Source organism: Mauremys reevesii, linkage group 2, assembly GCF_016161935.1.
Source record: "Mauremys reevesii isolate NIE-2019 linkage group 2, ASM1616193v1, whole genome shotgun sequence".
Classification (NCBI taxonomy): domain Eukaryota; kingdom Metazoa; phylum Chordata; order Testudines; family Geoemydidae; genus Mauremys; species Mauremys reevesii.
The window spans coordinates 14,199,756-14,213,802 of record NC_052624.1 but is presented as its reverse complement, the minus strand read 5'-3'; the positions used below and the strand labels follow the sequence as shown (position 1 = coordinate 14,213,802).

General features: G+C 44.2%; 1 protein-coding gene across 1 annotated transcript in view; it reads right to left on the bottom strand.

Annotated features, from left to right (window-relative positions):
- The window catches only part of LOC120396915 (sodium channel protein type 5 subunit alpha-like), a 148,134-nt gene that overhangs the window by 92,803 nt on the left and 41,284 nt on the right, over positions 1-14,047 (bottom strand). The window contains exons 4-6 of the mRNA XM_039522144.1: positions 5,419-5,713; positions 3,226-3,344; positions 1,169-1,285 (exon numbers count right to left, since the gene is read on the bottom strand). Coding sequence (XP_039378078.1) covers positions 1,169-1,285; positions 3,226-3,344; positions 5,419-5,661 — 479 coding nt within the window. The 5' untranslated portion in view covers positions 5,662-5,713. The remainder of the gene's footprint in view (positions 1-1,168; positions 1,286-3,225; positions 3,345-5,418; positions 5,714-14,047) is intronic.

The following is a 14,047-nucleotide window of genomic DNA, read 5'->3' as shown; positions in this document are numbered from 1 at the left end:
CACAGGGATCCAACCCGATAGAGCCAGGGCTTCCCAAAGAGGGGCAAAGGGGCTAGTTTGACACAAGCCCCCTGTTTGGGAGGGTACCCAAACTGACTGGTGCTTCAAACTTGAGTGAGTGGCATTGTGACCCTGCATGCCAGGTTGCAATGCACAGAGGGAGAGGAGACACTGCTGCAGCGGGAGTGCAGGGCAGGCTCACTCTCCAACTCCCACCCCCATTTCCCACAGCCTCACCTCAGTGGTATTTGTTTGGAAGGATCGGGGGTGGGGGGGGAGCTCCATTTCAGATTGTCCCTAGGCCCCTGAAAACATGAGTTCCTGCATACAGCTCATTGGAGTACTCAGTATTGTCAACACGGCGTGTTTGAAAATCATGAGTCAGGCCCCAACAAGTCATGTGGTTGGCATAAAACAAATGTTTAAAGTAATAGGCTGTGGGTTCTTTGCCATGGATGTTGGGGTTATTAGGGTTCACGTTTTCAAACTTTGAAACTGAGAGGGATAGAAGTTTACAGTTTTTTTTAAATGAAGTTTGAGATTCTCAGGTTTTCACATGACCTCAGGAGTTGAAGCGTAAAGAAAAAACACTGAATATTTTGATATTCGTGATAAAATTGCAAGATCTGGCCAATGCTGAAGAAAAGGCCCCTTATTAACAAAGTTCCATGGGCAAGAAGCATCTGACAGACCATTTTATTAAAGCAAATAGTGCACAAATCAACATTACAGAAACGAATTCAGTAAGGATTTCAAAATCTTATATTTTCTCTTAGTCAATAATGACATTGATTGGAGACTTGCCTCAGTAAAAAAAAATAGTAAAAATTAAGGGAGGAGTTTAGGATTTAGAACAATTAAATGTGGACAAAAGATAATGAAAAGAACTTAGCACTTTTTTGGCACTAAATGCCTGATTCTGCTTTCATTTACCCCACTGAAAATCCAGAGTGACCCCAAAAACTTACTCTGGATTTATAATACAGCAAATGAAAGCAGAAGATGGCCCTATATCCACAAAACAGTAATCCTGAAGTTCTAACACAAGCAAAATTCCTAATGACTCCAACATGACGTTATCTTGTGTGAGGAATACAAGATTAGGCCAATTAACTAATTAATTAGAACTAGAGAATTAGGAAAAATAAATTCCTACAGAAATACTTACTCAACATACTTTCTCCAGTCACGAAATTTAGGTGACTTAATCTTCCTACGGGTCTCAAATATAGCCATGAAGACACAATTGGTTAAAATAGTGCACATAATAAAAATAGTGAACAATGTAAGTAACAGGAGTTAAGGTAAAGAACATTACAGTGTAATCAAAACATTCCACTAATACAAAAAATGTTTAAATCATTGTAGATTTAACATTTGATTTCAAATTTTAGGACATAATTAACAATTCGATTTGTATGTTATTCATATTGATGTCAGACCACAATGAACCCAAGCCACTAAAATTGGGACTCCATTGCGGTATGTAAAACTTAATAAGAGACAGTCCCTACCCCAAAGAACTCAGTCTAAACAAATAAGAACAACAAAGAGTAGGACGAAGGATCTATTTTTATCCTCCTCTTACATATAGGAAGACAAAGGTCCAGATCCACAATGGTATTAAGGCTTAAATGGAAATTAGGAGCCTAAATAGCTTTGCGTCTCTGGGCCTAAGTGACTTGTCCAGGGTGACACAGATAGTTGATAGGTGGGAATTGAAGCCAGATGTCAATGTCCCAGTTCAATGCATGAGCCACAAAATCATTATTCCTCACCCAGGAATAGTTTGTTCAACAAGATATATGGGAGACGTCACTGCTTGGCACTACTCTCCTTCTACCCTTTTTCTTCCTTTTTACGATTTGTTACACTCATTTGTGGAGCCTTGTCTTAAATTATATTATAAACTCTTGAGGATAGGAACTGTGACTTTGTGTTTGTACGACATCTAGCTGGGGCCCTTGGACAATACTGCCGTACAAGTAATGGTACTAACAACAAATTCCTCATGAAACTCCGAGGCAGGTATTGTATGATGCCCTTTTTACAGATCAAGAAACAAAGAGGTTAAGTAACTTGTCCAAGGTAACAAAGAAAAAGCCAGGAACAAACTGCAGAGGACTGCTTTTGATAGCACTGACACTGATTTTAACACTAGAGTAACTATGGGCTTGATCCTGATGATGGTGCAAGGGGTTTACACTACCACACACATGAGATCTGCAACAGCGCTGAGCACAACTCAGTGACCCTGCTGGTATGGATCTCCACTTGCAACTGGTGCAGAGAGTTAGGCACATATAGTTACCGCATAGCAGATGTGATCCATGTGCAACCAATTGTGGAGGAGTGTGCAGGGGGCAGATGGGGCATGGTGCCATGCACCTTGCACTTCAGGAAGAAGGTGTGTGTGTGTGTGTGTGTGTGTGTGTGTGTGTGTGTGTAAAAAGATTCCTTCCCTCCCCTGCCTCCACTATGCCTACTAGCTGCAATTGTAGGAGCCATCCTCACAGACAAGGACCTCAAAAGACCCATCAGCTACACCATGGACCTGAACACAGACAGCCCTGCTGGAGAAGGGGCATGTCTGAAGTAGGCTGGCCAGCCTATGCGACCCCCAACTCAGCATGCTGGAGAGGTGATCTTCAACAGAATCACCCTCCCTGCACTGTTGCAGAGCCATGTGCACCACCTCTTCACTGAGGCCTGTTTACTGCAGCAAGAGTGAGCTTAAGATCACACACAGCTCTGCAAGATACATAGGACACCCTTGCAGGGCTCTGCGTGACTGGTGGTACTTAGATCTCCACAGTGGCTGGATCAAGTCCTTTTGTCTGATTCACCACTGTGATACTCCAGTTTTACTTCAGCATAACTTTGCAGCATAAAACTGGTGAAACACCACAGTGAACCAAGCCCATTGATTTTAATGGCGTTAAACACAGGTATAAGTGAGATCAGAATTAGGCCCTCTATTACCTGGTTTCCATCCTTCCTCCCTGTAGGTGGATCCCTGTACACTTCCTGTTTCATATACTAACAGTCATTTCTAAAATAATTCACAATTATCTGTGCCATTATCTGAAACAGGTGCACTATTGCTTTTAGAAACAGGCTAGATCCAGGATATGTTCTAAATATGACACAGTCAGTATTACACCCATATTATTTCATACCCATAAGAAAAAAAACTAGAATAGGTGAAACCAACTGAAAGGATATGAATGTACCGAAATTTTAATCGCTGTTCTTCTGATCGGATTAAAAGGGCTAAGTATACACAAGGCACGTGTGGCAGTAAATCGGAAGATTGTTTTCCTTTTGTTCAATACCATAAATGTCTTTAAGAAAAAAACAGAGATAATCTTAATTAATGAAACTTCTCCAGAAAGTGAACTGTGGACATTGAGGGTTTGGATTGTTGGCAGAACTGCAAATAATTATGTGTAAAAGTTTGATGGTTGACTTGCTTTTTGTTTGTTTGTTTATATTGAAAGATTCCTCGTAATTCTTGTTTGTTACCTTTTTTGATTCATTATATATTTGTACCACACATTTTTAAAGTTTCAGTAAAGAATATTGTGTACTCTAGAGAACACTTTTCATGTCCCTTTTTAAAGGTAAATTTAGGCAATTAATTACTGAATTGGAATTTCTCACTATGAAACTTCTTCCTTTAGCCCTGATCCCACAAAATGTGCATTGAAGTCATTTTACTCATGTCAGCACATTCTCATTCAAGTAAATGGGATTACTCATGTGAGTCAAGTTTATATATGTATAAAATGTGAGAGCATTTGCAGGATCAGGGCCTTTATTTGCTGAACCAGTGACTCAGCATTCACTAATATTGACCAGAGCTGGTCAGGAATTTTTCAACAAAACAATTTTTTCATTGAAAAATGTGGATTTGTCAAACCTGAAACTTTTCCCAGGCAAGTGTCGGTGCCAATTATATTTAATTATTTAAACAAAGAGAATTAGAGCAAGCCATCCTAGTAAAGCCAACAGCCTGAGATGTGAGAGATCTGGGTTCATGTTTTAAAAGCTAAAATATAGTCTAGAAATCATTTTGTACTTGGAAGAATGGGTTGTTTTGAAAACAAAAATGTATACTTACAGGCAGTATTTTCTTATTAAAATTTGTAACATAGGGAAACAGACTGTATTAAGTGGTTCTGGTTATTAGCAGCCTATAGAGAGAGAAGCTGCATATAAGGTAGAGGCTTTGATTCAGCCTACATATAGGTCTAGTAGGCTTGATCATACTTTAGATAAAAACCAATAACTCCATTTTCAGTCATCATGCAGCAACAGATTTTTATATTCTCTGTCCTATGTTAAATTCAGTGTGAGTGACATTCATCCTTGTATAGAGGGCTAACATATACCTCTTAAGTCCCACTTAAGCCCTATTTGAAGGGCTTAAGCAGGATGTAAATCAGGGGTGGGCAAACTACAGCCCGCAGGCTACGTCCGGCCCATCAGACCTTTTAATCCAGCCCTCAGCTCCAGCTGGGGAGTGGGGTCGGGAGCTTGCCCCGCTCCGCATAGCTCCTGGGAAACAGCCGGCATGACCCACCTCTGGCTCCTACATAGTACACAGAGGCACGGCCAGGCAGCTCTGTGCCCTGTCTGCAGGCACCGCCCCCACAGTTCCCATTGGCTGGGAATGGCGCCTGCGGACAGGGCAGTGTGCAGAGCCGGCTGGGCGCACCTCCGCATAGGAGCCAGAGGGGGACATGATTCCGGGAGCTGCTTGAGATAAGAGCTGCCTGGAGCCTGCACACCTGAGTGTCCCCTCTTCCCCCAATCCCCTGCCCCAGCTCTGATCCCCCTCTCACCCTCTGAACCCATCGGTTCCACCCTGGAACACCCTCCTGTACCCCAAACCCCTCATCCCCACCCCCACCCCAGAGCCCAGACCCCTCGCCGGAGCCCTCACCCCAATTCTCTGCCCCAGCCCGGAGCCCCCTCCCATACCCTGAACTCCTCATTTCTGGCCCCATCCCAGAGCCCGCATCCCCAGCCAGAACCCTCACCCCCTCCTGCACTGCTACCACCAATTTTGTGAGCATTCATGGCCTGCCATACAATTTCCATACCCCGATGTGGCCCTCAGGCCAAAAAGTTTGCCCACCCCTAATGTAAATGGTGCACATGCCTCATGCTGATGAATTTCATTCTCTATGATTAGTAGAGTTTAAAACTAAGGTTTTATTACATGATCACATAGTGATCAAAGTATAATGTCTTTTTTATTATAACTTGATTGAATACAACTGTCTTAATATAATCATTCAAGGGAAGCACTGCCAAATTTAACTCTCTGACTCCTAAAGCAGAAAAGGCTCCCTATTGACAAATGATCAAGGAGGGATGAAATCAGATCCCTCGGCATACGTGGTCTCTAACCTTGTGATCATTGTAATAAGGGTCAAGATCCTCCAGTGGTTTCCCAACAAGCTCCTGAGGAGGATTCCCATAGAGAGTAGGCAGCTTTTGGAAAACCTGCAGGTCAAGTTGGGGACGAGGTTTCTCTTTAGGTTGCTGGTCTTTGTATTTCTTGTTGGCAGCAATTCGCTTCTCAATAGCAGCCAAAGATTCACGTGTGAACTGGCGGAAATGGTTAGAACACAGTAGTGAAAAGTCAGCCATCTTTTCATCCTTTTCCTCCTGCAGTAGATTTTCCTCCTAGTAGTGGAAATAACTAAAAAGAAGAATCAAGATAAGTGACTACCAAAAAGGTAAGCTGTCAATGACAAACAACCTCATTTAGCTTTCCAATTGTCTTGTAAGTGTTCCCACTTAGAGAAAAATGGGGGGGAGGGGGAGAAATTGCACTACATTCCTGATTGGTAAATGACAAGGTTTTATTTTTAGATTACATGTAACTGGTAGGATTTAGGTATATTATAGATGAAATGGAGTTGTGGGTGACCAGCACTTTTTGACAGAATAATTTTCCAGAGATCTAGGGATGATCAACCACATCTATGAGTGCCTCCTAATATATTTTTCTTCCTTTAAACTCTCAACATACCCTAGAGGCCTTGCATCTCAGCCACAGTCCTACCAGCCAAGGAAGAATAAACATTATTTTTCTTGAAATCTGTCAATTACAGTCTCCAGAATCTTTACTGGTAAACGCTGTAAAGAGCTCCCTGCTGGGATTAAAGGCATAGCCTCCGTGGCACATGTAACTCTTACAACCTTGAGAAGTAACAGAAGAGGAAAAGAAAGAAAGTCTCACACATCTAACTTAAAAGTAATGGGTACTTCTAAAATGTAAAATACATTACACCTAGAATTATCCAGCGATCTTAAAATGGAACCACAGTAACTAAATTGAACAGCATTATTTACTGTTCACACTTACTCATTAGTATACCTATACATTTTGTGCAGTGTACTTAACATGCTAAGCGCATGCAACATCAATAGCTAAAGCACATATTACAAAAGAATTGAGGAAAATACACTGTTCAAGAACACTAAACACCCACAATTCCACAGAAATAGACACCCTCTCCACTCTGCTCAGACCCACAAAGAAACCCTGGATGAATATTTAGGCTTTGAAAGATGCCCTGAAGAGATGCAGCATAACAGCACACAGGAAACCAATAATTTTCTTCCAAGTGCTATAACTATGAAGGTTACCAATAACAACAACAACATCTGCTAACAATTAAGAGAGCATTTGAAACAATGCAGCATCTCCAATATCACTGTGTGGTAACTAGAGCAAGACCAATTATCCAAAAATAACCAACCCCCCCCAAAATGCCCCCTCCCAGATCAAATAACTTCTCTTTTTTACAAAAGTCAAAGTTCCTATGTAAGAAAATCAATTTTAATCATTGCAAATACTGGAAAGCTAGTAGGTTTATTTTCCAGCAGCAATAACCAGATAGGAATATGATGTTACAAACTAAAGAGCACACTCTATTACAATATGTAGTAAACAGACAACAACATTTTCAGTGTTGTTAAACAATGATTGAATTGTTTCATGACATTTTCCAGTTATTACCCACCACCATCACAACTCAGACTCTCCAATGAAGGGACAGTCCAGCAGTCCCACATTTCTGGTATGGAGAACTGAGTCACAGCTTGCTGGGTCCCACTACCTCACACTGAACTTTGTGACAAATGCTATATGGAAATTTCTCACAAGTACTTATGCTGGAGTTGATTACAACCAGTCCATGCCATCCTCCAGATCATTAATGAAGATATTGAACAAAACTGACCCCAGGACCGACCCTTGGGGCACTCTGCTTGATACCAGCTGCCAACTAGACATGGAGCCATTGATCACTGCCATTGAGCCCGACGATCTAGCCAGCTTTCTATCCACCTTATAGTCCATTCATCCAGTCCATTCTTCTTTAACTTGCCGGCAAGAATACTGTGGGAGACCACATCAGAAGCTTTGCTAAAGTCAAGGAATAACATGTCCACTACTTTCCCCTCATCCATAGAGCCAGTTATCTCGTCATTGAAGGCAAGTAGGTTAGTCAGGCATGACTTTCCCTTGGTGAATCCATGCTGACTATTCCTGATCACTTTCCTCTCCTCTACGTGCTTCAGAATTGATTCCTTGAGGACTTGCTCTATGATTTTTTCAGGGACTGAGGTGAGGCTGACTGACCTGTAGTTCCCCGGATCCTCCTCCTTCCCTTTTTTAAAGACGGGCATACATTAGCCTTTTTCCGTGATCTCCCCGGATTGCCATGAGTTTTCAAAGATAATGGCCAATGGCTCTGCAATCACATCCGCCAACTTCTTTAGCACTCTGGGATGCAGCGCATCCGCCCCCATGGACTTGTGCTCATCCAGCTTTTCTAAATAGTTCTGAACAACTTCTTTCTCCACAGAGGGCTGGTCACTTCCTCCCCATGCTGTGCTGCCCGGTGCAGTAGACTGGGAGCTGACCTTCATGAAGACAGAGGCAAAAAAAGCATTGGTACATTAGCTTTTTCCACATCCTCTGTCACTAGGTTGCCTCCCTCATTCAGTAAGGGGCCCACACTTTCCTTGACTTTCTTCTTGTTGCTAAGATACCTGAAGAAACCCTTCTTGTTACTCTTAACATCCTTTGCTAGCTGCAACTCCAAGTGTGATTTGGCCTTCCTGATTTCACTCCTGCATGCCTGAGCAATATTTTTATACTCCTCCCTGGTCATTTGTCCAAGCTTCCACTTCTTGTAAGCTTCTTTTTTGTGTAGGCTCATGGAAAAAGGACACTTTCTTCTCAGAAAGACTCTAGCTTAAAGAAAACTAAGTCTCCTCAAGGTAAGATCATAATGGTCTTTTGGGGAGCAAGTAAGAAGCCTAGACTTGATCTGAAAAAAATTACAACTCTCCCTATCTTTGAGTGGATTTCATTTTCCCAACTTGAAAAATTATCATATCTCCTTTTTGTTAAGACAGGCATCTTTGTGGCTGTTAGCTATGACTGCAAAGACCCCCAAATGAGTTCAGATTGAATGAGAATTGGCATACCCTCTTTTCCTTTCAGGTACTGTAGGATCGAATTATCTGAGATTTGATAGCTACAGAACTTCCACAATAATGACTGGGACGCAAGCTTGGTCAACCTTGGGCAGAAAGTTCCGCTTCCATCCGTTCTTCCATGGAAAGGTGATCCCAATGAGCAACACTATCCTTAGAATCGGTGACAAAACCTTGATTTGGAAGGATTGGACGGAGAAAGGAATTATGACCATGTTGCAGCTTACTGACAATGCTAAACAAACCATTTGCAGATCTTCAGCAACAATTTGGCTTGCCCTTCTGTGGAGCATGGAAATACCTCCACTTAAAGAATTTACTGATAGATGTATTTGGCCTGGGAGCACTGCAAGTTCCAAAATTCCAGAACTTTTGTTATTTTGGAGAAAACTTCCTGGATTTACTCAGCAAATGGTATCCTTCTATGATTGTCTGGCCCAAAAATCTCTTCCAAAAAGATTGATAATTTCAGAGTTGTTTGGAACAGAGATTTGGATAAACAGCTATCTCAGACCCAATGGAATACAATTGTATCTACAGTTAAAAAAAAAATCAACTACAGACCTGTGACTATGGCTTATTCACCAAAAGACACTTTTTCAAATCTACTGGTTCCCATAAAGGAGAGTGGTAATGGGCCTCAGAAATGCTGACAACTGTTGGAAATGTAACTCCTTTGATGCTGCATTAACTCATATGTTTAGGGATCTCCCCTGTATCAAGAATTTCTGGTTGAGATGGATCAAATAACCAATTTGATATTGGATGCAAGTTGGAGCCCACTCCCTTAAATTTCGTTCTTGGATATATTCCTGATACCTGAAGGTTACCTGGTAATAAGATGGCATGGTTCCAATGTGCAGCTTTGGTTGCTAAAAAAATTAATCCTGCAAAAATGGAAAAGTCTATGCCCACCAAACACTGATGTCTGGCTCAGTGATATGACTGATCTCACAGCTAATGAATGACTGCCATTCAGCAGACGGGGAATGCCTGAAAAATTCAAAGCAAGTTGTGCTGACTTTTTTGTGGTCTGTGATTAATGCAGACCCTGAAGATAGATCCTAGCCCTCCTTACTTACCTTGTGTATTATAATGAATCTTGTATTTTGGTATATTTGTTGTACTTGAAAAAATTAATAAAAAAATAAAAATAGTGGCAAGTGTTATGCTCACAGCATACATTCAGAGAAGTTATATCTAACTTATATAATAAAAATATAAAATACTCTTTCTGGAAGGCTGCAATGTAACACTCCTTTATTCCTTAGAATCCAGAACCCTAACACACAAGAACCAAACAGAGATAAACAAAACAGGATGCTCCCTAAGGCAAGGGTGTCTAACTCAACCCACCTTGTTCTAGGCTGAAATTTTTGCAGACTAACTGCTGAAGACCCAGCTCACGTGATTCCCTACAGAGACCCTTAGCCTGTAAAGAGGACCAAAAACCACCTTGAAACTTAAAGTGACAGCTTGCAATTTTAACATAGTTTTGAATTCACCACAGGAAGATTCCCCAGTATATTCTGGTAGTGTTGCCCGTTTGCTCTGGTAAAGAAACTGCAGATCTTGTGTTCCAAAATAGCTTTCCTGGTCATCAATAATATGACTATTTCACCATTTCAGATTTTTTGAAAGTTGGCTGCATTTCATTCTAGAACTGTAGCCTTTAACACCAGGCTAGGAGGATGTAACTCTACAGAGTCAGGCACAAAACCAAAAAACAAAAAAGGAAGAAAAAAAAATCAAATCAAAAGTTCTGGGCAGTTGAATTTGTTTGGTAATTGAAAGCTTTTTTCCAATGTAGGGGGATGAGATGTGTGCCAGTGGCCCCAGTTTAGGAAAAACACTTAAGTACACCCTTAAATACACCCCTATTCTGGAAAGCATATGCTTAAATGCTTTCATGAATCAGGGCCAATATATCTCAGGCCTGGTCTACACTAGGAGGTTATGTCGAATTTAGCAGCGTTAAATCGAATTAACCCTGCACCCGTCCACACAACGAAGCTATTTAGTTCGACATACAGGTCTCTTTAGTTCGATTTCTGTACTCCTCCCTGACGAGGGGAGTAGCGCTAAATTCGACATGGCCATGTCGAATTAGGCTAGGTGTGGATGGAATTCGACGCTAATAGCTCCGGGAGCTATCCCACAGTGCACCACTCTGTTGACGCTCTGGACAGCAGTCCGAGCTTGGATGCTGTGACCAGCCACACAGGAAATGCCCCGGGAAAATTTGAATTCCTTTTCCTGTCTGGCCAGTTTGAATCTCATTTCCTGTTTGGACATCGTGGCGAGCTCAGCAGTACTGGCAACGATGCAGAGCTCTCCAGCAGAGGTGTCCATGCAATCTCAGAATAGAAAGAGGGCCCCAGCATGGACTGACCGGGAAGTCTTGGATCTGATCGCTGTGTGGGGCGATGAGTCTGTGCTTTCGGAGCTGTGCTCCAAAAAACGGAATGCAAAGACCTACGAGAAGGTCTCCAAAGCCATGAGAGACAGAGGATACAGCCGGGATACAACGCAGTGCCGCGTGAAAATCAAGGACCTGAGACAAGGCTACCAGAAAATCAAAGCGGCAAACGGACACTCCGGATCCCAGCCCCAGACATGCCGCTTCTGCGAGGCACTGCATTCCATTCTAGGTGCGGCCGCCACCACTACCCCACCACTGACCGTGGACTCTGACGATGGGATAGTGTCGATGGCCGGTTCCTCAGAGATGTTTGCGGATGGGGAAGATGAGGAAGCAGATGAGGAGGACGAGGCAGTCGACAGCGCTTACAACGCTGATTTCCCCGACAGCCAGGATCTCTTCATCACCCTCACTGAGATCCCCTACCAACCCTCCCCAGCCATTAACCCGGACCCTGAATCAGGGGAAGGATCAGTCGGTACGTGCTTTAAACATGTAAACATTTATTTTTAACAGAGCAGGAATATTAACTATGTGAAAAGAAGGTCAATATATATGGGGATAGAACAGAAATCCTCTTGGGAGATCTCCACAAAGCTCTCCTGGAAGTAATTGTAAAGCTCCGCAGGAGGTTCCTGGGGAGAGTGGCCTTATTGGGTCCTCCGTGGTAGGACACTTTTCCGCACCAGGCTATCAGCAGGTACTCTGGGAGCATTGCCTCGACGAGCATGGCGGCATAGGCCCCTGGTTTGTGCTGGCTTTCACGCAGCATGCGGTCTCTATCTCTGTCAGTGATCCTCCTCAGGGTGATCTCGCTAGGGCGTCCTGCTTTGAATTAGGGGAATGTTAGTATTGGGAATGCTTGACTGTTCCTTTACATTACAATAAGCGTCGGTTTACAGTCACGTGGTGGAGGCGGTAGAGGGGCAGCATACAGGGATCTTTCCCGGGGACAGCCGCGAGGGGGTGGAACAGGGGCAGAGTTCATGCTTTCCGGATTGCCAGCAGCAGTAACTTGCAAACACTATGACCATTGCTTTGAGCGTGAAAGGAGGGCACTACTATACATTAAGGTTTAAGCAGCCAAAAGTCTATGGCTTACCATGTGTGCCTGCTCCACGAGTTCTGCTGTCCTGCCCCGCCTGTCTGATCTCCAGTGCAAGACCCCAGGCAATGAATGCGAAGGCCGAAAATTCGAACTTGTCCTGAGTGCACATGAGATAGGTGCTGTGCATGGTCTTGTTCACAGAGACAGACTAGACTATGTTCATTGTTCGCAAAAATGTATCTTTGCAAGGAATTCACTCCCTTTTTCCCATCACACAGCTGCGACTGTTTCCCAACCTGCCCCGGCATCCCCCACACAGAGGCTGGCGCAGATTAGGCGGTGAAAGAAAAGGACATGGGATGAGATGTTCTCTGAACTTATGGGCTGCTCCCGAGCCGAGGCGGCACAGCAGACCCAGTGGAGGGAGAACATGTCTCAGTACCAGTGCTCACACAGTGAACGGGAGGACAGGTGGCGGCAGGAGGACCAGCAGGCGACTCAAACGCTGCTTGGACTAATGAGGGAGCAAACGGACATGCTCCGGCACCTTGTGGATGTTCTGCAGGACCGCAGGCAGGAGGACAGAGCCCCACTGCAGTGTATCTGTAACCACCCTCCCCCGCCACAAAGTCCCATACCCCCCTCACCCAAAGTAGCAAGAAGGAGGGGCGCCAGGGGCCGTGAAAACTGTCACTCCACCCCTGCACAGTGCTCAGTTACAGGAAGGCTCTCATTCCCTAAATTTTGAGAAGTCCTTTCCTTCCTGCCTCACCCAAGCCCCCATCCCAGTTTCATCCCCTAACTGTCTAGGTGATAATAAAAAAAGACTTTTCTGTTAATTACTGTTTCTGTCATGTTCTTTTAGAGGAGACTGTGTTTCAAGGGGGAAAAGGGGTTGGTAATTGGACAGGTCAGTCACCTTTACCAGGGTACAGATATGGGGGCAGGTTCAGCAGCAGGTCACACACACAGTGCAGTCTCTAGGCACCCTGGTCAGTCTGGGAGGTTGTTTTCATGTTCTGTTTTGGGGGTGCTATGTGCCTTTGTGGCGGGGGAGGGTGGTTAGAGATCTTATGCAGCGGTCCTTATCCTGGACCACAAAGCCACGCAGCAGCTGATCTGTAACCGTCCTCCCCCGCCGCAAAGTCACATAGCCCCCCCACACACAGAGTCCCGAGAAGGAGGGGGTGGCAGGCTCCGTTGAAACAACCCGTCCGCCAGCGCGCACCGCTCTAGGAGCAGGAGCCTGTCATTCCTCGAGTTTAGAAGCGGTCTTTGCAGCACCACACACCCTACCCACCACAGTCTGTGTCCCAGTTTTAACCCTTTACCGTGAAATCAGTACTAAAGAAAACGGTGTTTATTAACAAAGTTCCATGTATTTTATTTTTAAACGTGTGTTGGAAGGGGGGGAATGGGGTGAATGGGGTATGTAACTGCAGAGGATAGTCAACATTAACTGGGTAAAGAAACGGGGACAGGTTCAGCTTCTCTGTAAACAAACTTAATAGTCACAGGTTACCCTGCTCACTGAGGAACCTAGCTTTCAAAGCCTCCCGGATGCACAGCGCTTCCCGCTGGGCTCTTCTAATCGCACGGCTGTCTGGCTGGGCGTAATCAGCAGCCAGGCTATTTGCCTCAACCTCCCATCCCGCCATAAAGGTCTCCCCCTTGCTCTCACAGAGATTGTGGAGCACACAGCAAGCTGCAATAACAATGGGGATATTGGTTTCGCTGAGATCTGAGTGAGTCAGTAAGCTTCGCCATCTCCCCTTGAGACGTCCGAAAGCACACTCCACCACCATTCTGCACTTGCTCAGCCGGTAGTTGAAGAGTTCTTTGTCACTGTCCAGGGCGCCTGTATAGGGCTTCATGAGCCAGGGCATTAGTGGGTAGGCTGGGTCCCCAAGGATCACTGTAGGCATCTCCACATCCCCAACAGTTATTTTGTGGTCCGGGAAGAAAGTACCTTCCTGTAGGCGTCTAAACAGACCAGAGTTCCTGAAAACACGCGCGTCATGAACCTTGCCCGGCCATCTGACGTTGATGTT